This window comes from Neolamprologus multifasciatus, chromosome 5 (assembly GCF_963576455.1).
Source record: "Neolamprologus multifasciatus chromosome 5, fNeoMul1.2, whole genome shotgun sequence".
Taxonomy (NCBI): domain Eukaryota; kingdom Metazoa; phylum Chordata; class Actinopteri; order Cichliformes; family Cichlidae; genus Neolamprologus; species Neolamprologus multifasciatus.
In genome coordinates, this window is record NC_140443.1 from 18,429,702 (window position 1) to 18,445,131 (window position 15,430).

Sequence of the window (15,430 nt, forward strand, 5' to 3'; positions counted from 1 at the left end):
GGATGACTCACCATCAGCCTGCACATGGAGAACAGAACACTGAAGAGGGTTTCCAGCGCCCACAAGCAGTCCTCAGTGCCACTCTCGCCCTATAAAGTTCGCATGCACATCAATAAGTTCTTTCCCCTTGGAACAGTAAAAAGATTTAAAAAATGCCCTCGCTGACATTAGTGCATGTGCCCTGAGTTGAAATGAACCAATTATTCACAAGCATGGCTAAAAACGTACTTCTATAAAATGTTCACAGGTGAAGGATGTGTTAAAGATGCTTTTAACAGTAGTTTAAATAAATAATTAATACTATTCATTTAGTAATTACAAGACTGTATTCTGCACCAAATAAAGAAAATATTCTGCAAAGTGTAATAATATGTATATCTATTTTTGTATACAGCAATATTTTGAGTCATCATTTAGAGTTTAGTATGAGTGATATATCATTTGCTTTCACCCACATCTTCTTTACATAAAACAAGAACAGATTTAGAGCTGTGATCTCACCTTCAGGCGGCGTCTATTGGTCCTAACGTACCAGTTGGTGAGCATGTCAACAAACTTGACCAAACGAGGCACAACGGTGTACAGGCGGTAAGCTGTGACCAGAAAAAACTGTCAGTCTAATTACACTGGAAAGAGAAACATCATAAATAGTTGCACGCAAGACTTAAGGATATAAGAGTTAATTATAAATCTATTAATGGTGGTGGGGACTCAACCCCTGCTGGTTTAAGGTTAGGGTTAGGATAGGATAAGTCTCCGGAGAATTATGAGTCATTGTCACGTAAAATGACTGAAACATTTGCATGTGTTAAGAGCGTCTGTCTCACCTTTCATCTCAGCTTTGAAGAACTGTATGAGGGACTGCGTGAATGACTGAATCCATTTGTCCATGATATTGTCGCTCTTCTTTGCTGTGTTTTCATTGTATAGGAAGTGAATATTCTCCTCCTAAGATGTAAATACATACAGCCATATATATAAAATCATTGCTCAAGCACAGATGCAAATTAATGCTATTCGGTCCTCTTACAAGAGCAAGAGGTGAAGAATTAGAAAACTTGCCAAAAATATGCTTCGTGTATCAATAAGAAAAGTAGAAGCAGCAGTAGTTTGGACCGCCACGCTTACAGCTCAGTCACAGAATAAAAATAAGATGGGAGTCTCCTTGTGACCAAGGAAAACCTTGTGGTTACCCACTGATTATACTGTGTGGGGTTTTTTTTTTTCTTGTTGTTGTTGGGGTTTTTTTGCTGTCAAATGGTAAATGGTCTGCATTTGTATAGTGCTCTACTTAGTCCCCAAGGACCCCAAAGCGCTTTACACTACATTCACCCATTCACAGACACATTCACACACTGGCAAAGGTAAGCTACATTGTAGCCACAGCTGCCCTGGGGCGCACTGACAGAGGCGAGGCTGCCGAACACTGGCGCCACCGGGGTTAGTATCATGGGGTTAGTTAGCCAAGGATATTTGGCATGCAGCCAGGAGGCAGCCTGGGATCGAACCACCGACCTTCTGATTTGTGGCTGACCTGCTCTGCCACCTGAGCTACAGCCACCCCAGTCAAAGACAAACTGCAAGTAGTTTAGCCCAGAGGTAGAGCATGCCACACCTTCAACCTCTGGGCAGTTCAAGGTCATCACACCAGTATCTTGGTGGGAGACAACCTATCTCCAAACAATTTTGGTTCGACTCAGATTGACTGAAATCACACTCTGACATGCTAGTGAAGGTTTGTAAATAACTTCTATTTAATTTATAAATGCAGACAGACTGCAAACATGTTGCAAACAATCTGAGCCCACAAGCGCAAGATGCCTGCAACATGTCTCTTCGCCATAACATTCCTATAAAAAGAAAGGTTATATCTGAATTAAGCAGTTATTGTGAATTTCTGTGCATACAACTGGCCAATTCCTCAACAACAGATTGCACACAATTGCAACAGCAGACCGATAGCTGACTGACTCCTTTTTATTGCTGTTTTATCGTCGTCCTATTGCTGTCTTGGCGCGCCAAAGTCACTTTGAAGATGCCAACTGACTGCAAGTGGTCGCAAACCTGGCCTCCTTTTTTAAGGTACCACTTTAAAGGCAAAAAGAACCAAAGCTCACAATATGCGCAGTGTGAACTTTTTGGTCATGCCACAATCTCCAACCATTCCACCTCTTGTATGACAGCAGCATTATGGACCACATTTTTTAAACCGGTATAAATTGCGTATGAGCACAATCCTTAAATAGAGCTCACAGAAAGTAATTTGCAGAAATTGTGCTATTTTTCTAAATTGTGGCACAGTCAGTTGAATAAAATAGTAGTGTATCATTTTGAACATGCTGATGTGTACCATCTACAGGGAAGGAAAGCAGTTGCTGCTGTAGTTTTGATACCCGTGCCATCTCCATGTGTTATAACTGCAGTTGGCACTCACTAATCAGAAATATATTAAGAGGCAACTGCTTCTCTGGACAAGTGTTATACAGACTCTTGTTTCTGACTGTAAAGTGCCTAAAACAGCCTGATATTAAAATGGTTCAAGAATTAAGATCTGCTCTTTACAATTTCTAAGGTATTTTAAGCGTTTTGGCATTTTTAAACAGACTTGACAGCAGATAGATTGCAGGGAAATGCAGTCAGAGGATGCAATTGCTCTTAATCGAATATGTTGTCGTTCATGGGCTCTAAAGTTTGAGCACACACAGGTGCTGCACTATTTCATATTTTTGAATCTGAACTTTTAATCAACTCATCCCATTAACAATAGCTTAATAGCACCTGACTTAAAAATTTACAGAACCCACTGTTGATGTCAGTCTAGCTTGAAGTTGCACCTTCATTCATGTTTTTTTTCTGGCATTATTGGGTTCTGGTTTTAAACTTGGATTTAAACTATATTCCATGACTCGCCTTAAGGACTGCAAATCTAAAAGTCATCACGAACAAGTGGAGAACTGGCAAATCGCATAATTCTCCTGTCTTTTTTATATTTAAACTTAGTTATTTCTTAAAGGCAGTTGCAGGTAATTACTATTTTCTTAGGAGCACTATGCCACATAAAGCTACTCTCAGTAAGTATCCCATTATTAGGTAAGTCAAGATACTGAGCAAATACAAATGAATAATAATTTTTTTTATATATAAATATGCACAGCAGAATCTAGCTTCCAAGTTTTTCAAATTAGGCTGAAAAACCAGCCATCCATTAAACACTAATATAATATAACACTATATATAATACAAGTTATTACTGCAGACTTTGGATTAACAACAACAAGGTTTTTTTGTGCCAGCAACAACCAAATAATAATTAATTGGCGGATATGTGTAGCAAACTTACGTGTTATGAGAAAGTGCTGTGATTTGTGAAGCAGGAAAAGCTAGAGGAACACTGCAGGAATTGTAAAGATAATGAGTCTGACTTTTGTTCATTGCAAATGTACCTTCTGTAACCTTTGAACATTCTGCACCAGGAAGCGATAGGCATTATACCACGGCAGGAAGACATCCTTTAGCACATCTCGCACACCCTCCTCTTTGAAACGCAGGTTCTCTGCTCTCACTACAGGAGAGTTGATGAGGTACAGTCTGCAGAGAGGGACAGTGGAAGTGAAGGAGGTGGTGAGTGCAATTCAAATATTAGTGACTGAGAAAAGAGAAAACAGAGAGTATACAGGTACTGAATAAGGATAACCCCAACCAACCCCTGCTGATGGCTTGACTCCTTTACAACCATCTTGAAGGTTTACAGAGAAGGCAAATATCCAGTGACAGTTCTCTAGATGAAAGTGCCTCATTAATGCCACTCGTTACAACCAAAGTATGAAAAGAGTTTCACTTTTGAAAATCTATCTTTCTCAGTTCCATTTTAAATACACAGTGACTTTCATTTACATTCAGTCTTTCTAATGGTTGTTATTACACTACACAGCTGAGGGTCATGCCTTTATGACTTACATAGAACATGATGCATGATATTAATTTTCACATCAACAATATATGCATGATGTGACCGTTTTTATTTTAGTGTATTAGTTCATGTACATCTTGGCAAAGATGCCAAAGCTGATTTATGGAAACCAGTGAAACCAGTATCTACAAGCTGAACCAAAGCAATGGTTTAATAAGTTTGATTTATGTTCATTTCTGTCTTACGCCACTTTGGAAGATCAATATTTGTGGATTCGAGTGTGTTCTTAAAACCTAACACAAGCAAATGTGTTAGGTTTTAAAAACAAAAATTAACAAAAATTCTGTTAAGCACATTAAACACACACCAGCAGCCAATCAGTGTATGGAGGTATGAGCAAAAGCCTCTAAGCAGCCCTATCAGCTCCCAGCTGCACTGACAAAAGAGTCTGAGTTTTATCCAAAACTCAGTTAAAAATGAACAAAACTCTCTATAAATGCTAGGAAAACATTACCGGATACTTTCTGAAAAGTACTAAAATATAGTTATGTGACAGTGTGCATTTTCTCAATATAAAGTTACACATGTCCACCCTGAAATGCTTCAAGGTCATTTTGTGCCAAAACCAGTTTTTACCAGCAGCAACCATCACAGTACAAATTAATTTCTTGCCTCCGTTAAAGCCACAGTTGACAAATAACACATATTAGCGTAATATTCTCTGGCAGGCATCAGCACACTGATGGACATTTTTTTTTTTTTTGGGTTCTGTAAGCAAGCTGAATGATGATGAAACTTCACGCAACAAGCAATGAGTAATTTTAATAGCAGCAACACTGAGATTAATTTGGAAGAAAAATAATACAGAATAGGCAGAATCTCCGACTGCTAAAATATGTAGGAGACGGAGATGTCACTACTCAAAAGTACTAAGAAAAAGTCCTTATAGTCTGTACATCAGTCTGCCTTTTGAAGCTCACTACACCATAATGGTTATACTGTAAGCACTGATTAAAGCCAGAAAAGTGAAAAATGAAGGTCTCAAATAGAATCAGATTGTTGCCTTTTCCTCTCCATTTTAGCAGCTCTCTCCCCATCAGTGTATATGTGAGCATATGGTGCAGCTGCATAGTGGTTTATTCATTAGGCCATATGGCCATAGTGCTCTTCCTGCTCGGGGCAAAGGAGAAAGAATGTATAAAGAGGGGCATTTGTATGCATGTAATGTGCATGAGTGTGTATGTAACGTATGTAGGAGTGGGCCCATTTGTATTTAAGCATAGACAGCAATTCAAACTTTTTAAAACGAAAACACAAGTGAAGTTAGCTCACACCCTGCCACCGGCGCACACAAGCACTCACGCTTCACAAACACACACTCGCTCACAGAGCTGACCTGAGGGCATCAGCTCCATAGCTCTGCACTATCAGTCCAGGATCTGGGTAGTTCTTCTTGCGCTTGCTCATCTTCTGTCCATCGCTGTGGGATTGAGACAAGCAAAGTTATTAATGCATGCATGCATTAAAGTGCATGTTGGAAACCATGCACTTAATATTCAAATTAGTCAAGTCCTTCCAGGTCAGTAGGCCGGCGAACATAGAGCTGCACTTAGACCCCAAGGCTGCAAAGAAGCAGCGGCTCTGAAGCCTAAATGCTGCATACACACATCACGCTGATTAAGAGTAAAGGGGGAAAAGAAAAACAAAGATGGGATAAATAGGGGGAAGAAAACTAAAATAAAAATGGTGGTAATGAGGTGAAGTAAATAGTGGATTTAGTGGGGGGAGAGCACAAAACACAATATGTGTTGGGAAAAAGAAAATTTCTGCACAGAAAACGTGCAGGAAAAATAGCCCGGAATATTTGCTTTGTCAGCAAATCCTCTTAAAGAATGAAAAGAAATATGAGCCTGCTACTGAATTTTATTCTGTTCCAAAGACCTCAGTTCTCCTCTGTGTACATGAAATATCCGTTGATTACTGGGAAAATGAATAGTGAGGTTTATTTGAGTCAGTCCCAGTTTTGCCATCCTGGAGCCATGAATGCTCCTTAGTGCACAATTCTTCAGCTGAAAATCGTCCCAAGTGCGCAAACGAGTTTGACATTAAGTCCCGAAAACTACACATTAGTGATGAGTTTGTGAAAATTAACATTTTAAGAAGAAATGAATAAGCTGCAAATGGTATTTCAAAGTTATCAAATATCAGGAGACCCAAATACTAATGCAAAAAAAAAGTGTTATTCTTTAATTAAAATACATTTTACGAGCTCATTTAAAGGAGATGCACTATGTTTACTTTCATTGATTAGTAACAGCATATTTAGGGCAGATAATGAAGAAAATAAAAACGGGCCACCTTTTGAGTAAGTAAACTGATGTTTTGTTAAGCAGACAGACTTACCTGGCAAGCACCAGTCCATTAACAATGACATTTTTGAAGGGTGGTTTCCCAAACAGGGCTGTGGAGAGCACCAACAGTGTGTAGAACCTACAGTGGGGTACACAGACAAGTAGGTCAGGGCGACAATAACACAAAATTAATTTGTCCTCTTAGGTTGGACAGAGATTTTAAAATTACACTCTTAATAATATAATTTCATACAGTTAAAAATAAATGTACGTCATATTTCAGCAACACACTCATCCGAACTGTATTTCCATCTGCCAATGATCTTTTCTCATGATTTCCCTAAATTAAATTACTCAGGGAGCTCTCTATGTGTCGACTTCTTATGTGTCACTCATTCATCTTCAGTTTACCATCCTCTGGTCTGGTCAATGCCTTCAGCAATGAAGTCTGCTGGGAAACTGTCCTCAAACTCCTTCCTGTTTTCGAAGGGATAGTGAACCTGAGCGTAAGGCATACTCCCACTCTCGAACCAGCAGTCAAACACCTCTGTGATCCTCTGCAGCACGCCCTTACCACGCCGTGAGGGGATTGTCAGATCGTCGATGCTGTGCAGATAAAGCAGAAAGAAAAAAATTAACCAGCAGAAAATAAGAAGAAGCAATTACAGCTGAACTTCTGTTTCATTTTAAGTTTGGTTAGCATCACAAGGCACTTCTTAAACAGATGTGCATTACATGGAATAAGGTTTTGAGGCATTTGGGCTGCAGACCAGAACAAGGATTTTATAGGCTTTCACTGTTGAGAATGAGGTTTAAGAGGAGAACAATGGTAATATAAAGTTGGCTCTTGCTGGATTAAGCTTTTTATTACAGCTTTGGGTAAAAAAGGGAATAGAGTTTTCTTTTCTTTTTTTTTTTTACTGGTTTACTGATCTGGTCAGATTCAGCCAATAAATAAAATTGGTTATTTTTTGATAAATTAAGCTAACCTGAGACAAACAGATGCACCTGAATATTCTCTTAATTATCAAGTGTCAGATAGCAAGAAAGGCCCCAAAACCCATTAAACATTTATTTATAAGAGCAAGAACCAAAAACATTAACCCAGGACGTCCAAAGAAAAGTCGATTAAGCAGTTACATAAAAGTGCTTTTCTATTCTTAAGAAGCCTCTTTTTCAATTTACTGAAGGAAGGATGTGAAAAATAAGTGAAGTTAACATATTCTGAGCAGTACACCCGCTCTTATTTTTGTAGGTTGTTATGCAATGCAGGCAAAAGTATAATCTTCAGTATTTGGTCACGCCACATGAGCATCTTTTCATAGCTTTTGGTTTGTTTTTTTTAAATAAAGAAAATGATTTATTTAAAAGGTACACGTTAAGGACTGGTTAGATCAGAATTAACTGTTGATGAACTATGTCACATCCATGGTGTAAGTCATCATCTACAGTTGGGTAGATGAGTCTGAGGCAAGATATTAACCTTGATTTCTATCATGAAGGGCCGGGGTGAAACTGATGGGACATTTTGGCATCATCTGGCTCCACTCATTCCAAAAAGGTTAGATGAATATAAAAATAACATGCCAATTATATGCTATGGCCTTTGAAGTGACTGGATCTCAACCAGGTGCACACTAATGGGAAATTTTGGACCAACATGTTAAGCTAACAAATTCAGCAACCACCATCAAAATACCAGATGAGTAAAAACATATTTTTGAGAAACTGTGTTAATTCATTGATTAATGTTCAAGAGATTTGGAGAATCAATGCCAGGGTGCACTGAAGCTGTTTTAGTATGCCTCTAGGGCTAGTTTTTAATGATGCACCCACACTGAGTTGTGCCATGGATCCAGGTTTTTGGGTCTTGAAAGATGAAGTGTATTAAAAGTCAGGTTATCTAAAGGTGTGCGCCTAAGGTTCTTCTAGATTTTAAGTTTTTAGAAACATTGCAGACTTTTTAGACATCGAAAGACAACATCCAATTGACTGCTAAATGGCTAATCAGATATTCTTTAATTAGAGTCTCTAATCTTGAAAGCTGCTAAAATCATTCAGATTACTGTTACAAACGTCATGCCCTGCATAGAAAAACAAACATGGAAGCTTGGTGAAAGCAAGCCCTTTCTCACTCATCAATTAAAGATGGCCAGCCCTGTGGAAGCGATTAAAGGTAATTAGTAGATGAAGGGTGGAAGAGAAAGGTGATCTATGCACAACAACACCCGTCTGGTTCAGGAAGACAGGTCACATTCGAGGAATCTGATGCAGAATTGAAAAATAAACTTGCACAATGACACACACGACCTCACAAAAAGGTATCACCGTGCGTCGATTCCTGTACAGTCTAAGGGTGTGACTCACTATTACAGTAGTAACACTGAGTATGTGTTCAACTGGATAGCTGCTAATTTGTGACTTACTTTTCCCGATGCAAATCAGTCACTTTGATTCCAGTCAGCTCTTCTAGTTCGGCCATGGATCCAATGCAAACCACCTAATGAGTATCCACACACACAGAGCATATCTTCAGTAAGCAAAAAACCCCACATTCATTAAATTTTTATAAATATTAGAAAGTTAATCAATTATATAACCAACTGATCAACAGGAGAACATCTCACTTACCAACTAAATATAATTTGATGCTTCTCTGTTTTGAGAATGTACCAACTTTCTTTTTTTCTAGCATGAAAAATTATTACTTTTGTTTTTTTGGTCTGACAAAGAATTAATCTAAATAAAAAATATTTCACACTGTCTGAAACCACACTTTAGGCCCTATACACCAGCCCACTGAAATAACAAAAAAGTGAATTTATATAAAGCAGCAGATGTAAGCATTAGATTAAGTGGATAGATGCAATTTTCTTGATGATAATACAGAGCAAACAACCTAATCACTTTTTATTTACCGTGCTCCTTCTGTTCAAATCGACTATTATTATTTGGCATACTCCTTTATTTGTTTTCTTACAAATTTTAATTAAAGAAAAAAAACACTGCAGTTGTATTAAGTACAGCTATTAGCAAGCTTCACATTATATTAGAGAAATACATATTTGTGTTGATTGCAGTATACAATACAGTGCATTTTGTTTAAATCACAGCTGACACAGTTAAACAACTTTAAGTAACAATTTGAGAGCTTTGGTTTTTAAAAATGTAACAAGTGCCTGCTCTCAATCTTCTCTGATAGCAAATTTTACATGTTTGTACTGTTGCACGGAACTTAAAACTAGGCCTACACAGCTCCCGAGTAACTTTACCTTCGAAAGTATGGTAAAGTGTGTTATCTGGTCTCCCCAGAGAGCTAACCTGTAGGCTCCGCTCTAGTTTTACTGGAGCACCAGGTAACATGGCCCAGATACACCACCATCAAATGCAGAAGACAGAATGATAAAAAAAAAAAAAAACATACCCAAAAAGCCAAGAACACAGAGCGACAGAACAAAAGAAAACAGTGATGATGAGACTGAAGTTGTACTGAAACGTATAACGCTCGCTCACGGCTTCAGATTTGGGTGTGTCATTTGTTGCAGTGGGTGAGGGAGGGAGGCACCAGGGAGTGCGAGTGTTCTGGAAACAGTCAGAGCTATTTCCAGCAAGCAGGTCGCTGGCTGTCCCTCTTTGAGCCGGGGGACTAACACTTCATTTTTCAAATGCTCAAACAACCCAATTCTGACATCTCTATTTGGTTCAGTCTACTTCACATAGTCAGCTGGGTTTGGCAAGGAGCGTCCATAACAAAATGGACACTTACAGTCTGGCTCGCTTCTTCACTGTCTGCTTCTTTTAACTCATTCATTTATTATCCTCCCCTTCTTTCACCTCTCATTTTTCATTTCTATTCTGACCCCTCTTTCTTGCTGTGTTTTTCAGTAGCTTATTTACCCTCTCTCCCAAAAACAGAAGCCATTTGTCTTGAAAGAGCTTTGACGTTACCTCAACTGGCATGAAAAGAAACCAAAGACATTTTAGTTCATGATTATTTGCTGTTTACATTAATGAATCATTCATGTGTTGAGTTTCTGGAGGCGCTCTATAAATTGCTTAAGGGTAGCTAACTGCAACACGGAGTCACGCTACACTCTCTGGCTTGACACCATGGTCACCTCGCTCTGCCATGCCAAAAAGTCTCTGCTACACAAGCCTCCACATACACAACAAAGATTTTAATATGCTAAATCATTAGAGAAACATTTTCACAGAAGCAATTTCTGAGAAGAACTGATTTCTGTAATATTGCAGCCCCAGTCTTTTCTATAATAAATAAAGTGACAGTTTAACTTTTCAATTATTGCCTCTGTTGCTTAGCCCAGATTGAACTCTGAGCGCTACCTCTTTAGAAAAGAAGAACTATCTTGGTATTTGGTAAGGACACAAAATGTGTGATAAAGTATAAAGACTTATCATCAGCATTAAGTACTCTACTAAAGAGTAAGAAGTGCATGTATGTGTTTTCCTGACCTCCTCAAAGTCATCGCTGACCCAGATGGGGATTGGTGTGCCCCAGTAACGGTTCCTTGAAATTGCCCAGTCGCGTGCATCTCTCAGCCAGTTGCCGAAACGCTTCTCACGCACAAACTCTGGAACCCTGCAGAGACACATTAATATACGTTTTATAATTAAAGAGAAATACATAAAAAAAAACAAAAAAAACAAGGACAGTCAGGCCTTTTGCTCGAGATGACAAAACATCCAAATAATGAATAAACATAATATTTTGAATACTTTAAGGATGAAAAAGAAATATACATTTATGGCTCTGAATGATAGATACACAACTCCCTCTGTAGACTCCTTAAAAAAAAAAAGTCAGAGTATAAAAAGGGAATGTCTGGTGGCTGTAACTGCTACTTGAGTAGGCTCAGAGTATTAAAAAACAAACAAAACAACTAATTTTTATTAAAAAAAAATGTATTGTGACATTTATACTATAACATTTTTACATTTTAAACTAATAGACATCACAAGAAACTTAAGACATTATACATGTTGTCTTTGTATAACAAGTTTTCAGAAAATTATATTAAAATGTGCAAATGAGGCAATGCCTCATTAAACACACTAATTAGCATATTACAAAAAGGGAAAAATGCAGTGAAATAAACGCCTAAATTAGTTCTTTTGATTAAATTTTGGGAAGCAATTCTTCACTCTTGCTGTTATCATTCTGTCGACCCCAACACTCGTTACCCTCTCCACCCTGCTTGTGCTCTCTTTTTCACCTCTCTTGTACCTTGTCCGTTGCTTTGAATGGTTGACCCTACGTATTTAAACTCCACCTTCACTACCTCTGCTCTTGGTATCATCACCTATCAATTTGTCTCCCTCACATTTACATATTCTGTCTTGCTTCTACCATTCACCCCTCTTCTCTCTGGAGTATACCTCCACCTCTTCTGGCTCTCTTCCACTTGCTCCATACTCTCACTACAGATCACAATGTCATCTGCAAACATAACCTACTGAGACTTCTGCCTGACCTCATCTGTCAACCTGTCCATCACCACTGCAAACAAGACTGGACTCAGTCCCTTATGCAATCCCATCCCTACCTTACCTTAAACCCATCTGTCACTCCTCCTGCATATCTGACATCTGGACCACTGCCTCGCTGTCCTCATGTCCTTCAGCAACCTAACATACTTTTCTGCCACTTCAGACTTCCTCTAGCCGAAAATATCAAACTCAAACACTGCTTGTAAAAATTAATTATTGCCCATAGGATTATAAGGGTCACCTTGATACTTTTAAAATGACATCTAGAACAATTTAATATTTTACCATTTATGTAAACCAGAAGTAACCATATTTCTTTGTCGTCCAGTCGTTCTCCAAAGCGTACAATGATAACTCTTAATGAGATTATAAAATACACTATATTTTCAAAGTATTTGCCTCCACACTCATATGATCTTGAGTGATGCCCCTTTCTTATTCCATAGGGTTTTGTATGATGTTGGCCCACCCTTTGTAGCTTTAACACCTTCAGCTTTTATTGGAAAGCTTTCCACAAGGCTTAGCATTGTGTTAATGGGAATTTTTGATAATTCTTCCAGAATCACATTTATGAGGTCAGACCTTGATGTTAGACAAGAAGGCCTGGCTTGCAGTCTGTGCTCTAATTCATCCCAAAGGTGCTCTATCATGTTGAGGTTGAGGACTCTGTGCAGGGCACCAAATTCATTCATCCATGTCTTTATGGACCTTGCTTTGTGAACTGGTGCTCAATCATGTTGGAACAGGAAGGTTCCATCCTCACACTGTTCCCACAAACATAGGAGCATGAAATTGTCCAAAAATTCTCAGCATGCTGAAGCATTAAAAGTTATCACTCCAACACGTCTTAATTGCTCTAGGGTCCAGTAGCGGCATGCTTTACACCACGGCATCTGAGAGTTTGCACTGCACTTGATGATGTAAGGCTTGGATACTGCCACTCAGCCATGGAAAGCCATTCCATGAAGCTCTCTGTGCACTGTTTTTGTGCTGATCTGAAGGCCACATGGAGTTTGAAGGTCTATAGTGATTGACTCTGCAGAAGGTTGGGCATTATGCACCTCAGCATCCACTGACCCATTTCTGTGATTTTACGTGGCCTAGCACTCCATGGCTGAGTTATTGTTGTTGACCATGGAATATTTTGAAGCGCAGAAATTTCACAACTGGACTCGTTGCACAGGTGGGATCCTATTATGGCAGCATGCTGTAATTCACCGCCTTAAGAGCGACGAAGCATACTGCATGCATAGGTTCTTGATTTTAACACCTGCACCCACAGAAATGATTGGAACACCTGAATTCAACAATTTGGATGGCTGAGTGAATACTTTTGATAATCTAATGTATATTAATATGAAGTGAACACAAAAGCTGTGGAGGACATTTTAACCTAAAATTATTAAGTCATCCTACATTTTGATAAAAATTCAACAGTTACTGAGCTCTGAGTTGATGAGCTTCCCAGCAACTAGAACCAGCAAAACTGATAAAAGTGTTTCTACCACTTTGATGGTGTAGCCTGTCAAAGTGATGATCATATGTATGCAGAGCCTCCTGACACACTGCAGTCAAAGACAAATCCGTTTTGTAACTAACTGTATGGCCTCCAGCAGGGAAGGAAATTTTAAGAGATGTGTAAATTAAATTTTAGACTTGTGAATATCCTCTAAGGTCTATTATATGGAAACTGTATACATTACTCTTCAAGACACAAACTTACCCATACCCTGTATATTACTGTGCAACACAGTCTCTCACAAGAAAATATTATTCCTTGCTGGCATATTTACTACTCCTTATTTTCAGCCCAGGATATAAATTTAAAACTGCCCCTTTATGAAGCTCAACTGCAAAGGTTAACATTCCCTCCGAGGCATCTTTCTCTTTTCTACCCCCTTTTCTGCTCTTTCATTTTCATTTTGCCACTATCTCCAAATCTCTCCCTCTTTCACTAATTTTTTTCTGTCCCCGTTTCTCGCCGCAGCAGTCTGTGTTGCTTAGGAGAACAGTGCAAGGGGCTATGGGGGGGGGGGGGGGGGGGGGGGGGATATATTGGCCTCAGGATCCACACACTAAGCAAAGAGTTCATCAATTCCCATTTGTAGGAGGCATTTCTATTTAGGCTCCTAATATATCAATTTAATGATTTTTTTTTTTTTCCTTTTGCTGCTGCTGCCCACCACCGCCCTCCACCCCCTATTCATGCTAAATGTAGAATTTAAAGTGTCCCATCTTGTGCTCGAGACACACAGAAGACTTATTAGGGAGGGGGGGGGGAGGGGGGTAAATAAGACAGATGGACAAGGCTTAACTAATCAGTTCAAAGCTATGTAAAAGCATGCTGATAACTGGTGGTTTGACTCGTTTACAAAAATGCAAAATAGTGCAAAGGTCTATTAAAATGATCGAGTGAGCTATTCAGGGTGTTCCCTGGCTATCACTCAGCTTTAGCTAGGATACGCTTTATTGGACCTCTGATCCTCATTAGATAACTAGCTAAGAAAATGCATGGATCAACAAACAGGAATATTAAACTGGAAGGCCGCAGTCACACAGGCCTAGAGACAGGTTGGTAGCCCCCCACACTCTCCAGGACTTTAGTCTTTGAGCTGTTTTGAAATTTGACAAAAGTGTGATACAAACCAGAGCACGCTGGCCTAAATAAAAGTTGTTCAGTGCACCAGCAGCAAATACATTTGCAGCTACTTTGAAATCAGTAAAGTCGTCGTATTCCATGCAAACTATGGGCAACTGTGGCAACCAGCAATTAAGCAAAGCAATTGCAAGGATTTTAGTATAGCACACTAGACTTCTTTGCAATCAATTTTACACTAGTAAATGGCACCAACTTCTAGTAACAAAATACTCAAACTCCTGATTATTATACTATACTATATAAGGTTGTACCTTATGTATAGTTCAAGATTTCCCCACTGTATAGGTATTACAGAACGCTATAATAAATATATAATTTCTATACTAATTCAGACTTATTATTCAGTGTTTGCAAAGCAAAGTCTTTAGCCCATGTTCCCAAAAAGGTCAGTTCTTATTATAAACAAGTATGTCTATCAAGAATGTCCAAATTTTAAGGTTAAGCAGGAAAACCACTCAAAAGCTGCTCAAGTTTAAAATTTAAAGTAATGTTGTTTTTAAATAAGTAGTGTAGCTAAAGTTAGCTACATTTTTTAGAATTAGGAGGTTTTTATACGTTTGTCACAATAAAGACAAATACTAAGAATTAAGTGTGTCAGTGAGCACATGAATGAATGAACTCAATGAATACCTGAAAAAATGAAAGACAAAAAAAACACAGACAAGAAAGAAAAAAAATAATGAACTAGAAATATAATACTTGATTCTTAATGTATTTAACCCAAGTCTTTTTAGGCTAAGCTGATTACCTATTACGAAATAATGTGCTAAATTCACATGTCAGTGGCCGAGCTGTCTGCACCTTGAACCTCAAAAGAAATCAGCCACCCTTTGAGCATTCAAAAATTTAGTCGTTCATTTATTCTGACAGACGGGCATCTGGAGAATTCAAACCGAGCTCTCTGAAAAGACACTTAGCCTTTGTCTGCGCTGCACCATTTGAGATAAAATGAACAAATCACTTGGAGAATACATTAACTAGCACTTTAGAACTTTGCTTTCT

General features: G+C 38.6%; 1 protein-coding gene across 1 annotated transcript in view; it reads right to left on the reverse strand.

Annotated features, from left to right (window-relative positions):
* The window catches only part of iars1 (isoleucyl-tRNA synthetase 1), a 59,215-nt gene that overhangs the window by 17,234 nt on the left and 26,551 nt on the right, over positions 1-15,430 (reverse strand). Inside the window, exons 14-22 of the mRNA XM_085160880.1 lie at positions 10,735-10,861; positions 8,688-8,761; positions 6,673-6,867; positions 6,314-6,400; positions 5,307-5,390; positions 3,444-3,588; positions 828-948; positions 502-593; positions 12-89 (exon numbers count right to left, since the gene is read on the reverse strand). Of these exons, the coding sequence (XP_085017006.1) occupies positions 12-89; positions 502-593; positions 828-948; positions 3,444-3,588; positions 5,307-5,390; positions 6,314-6,400; positions 6,673-6,867; positions 8,688-8,761; positions 10,735-10,861 (1,003 nt within the window). The remainder of the gene's footprint in view (positions 1-11; positions 90-501; positions 594-827; positions 949-3,443; positions 3,589-5,306; positions 5,391-6,313; positions 6,401-6,672; positions 6,868-8,687; positions 8,762-10,734; positions 10,862-15,430) is intronic.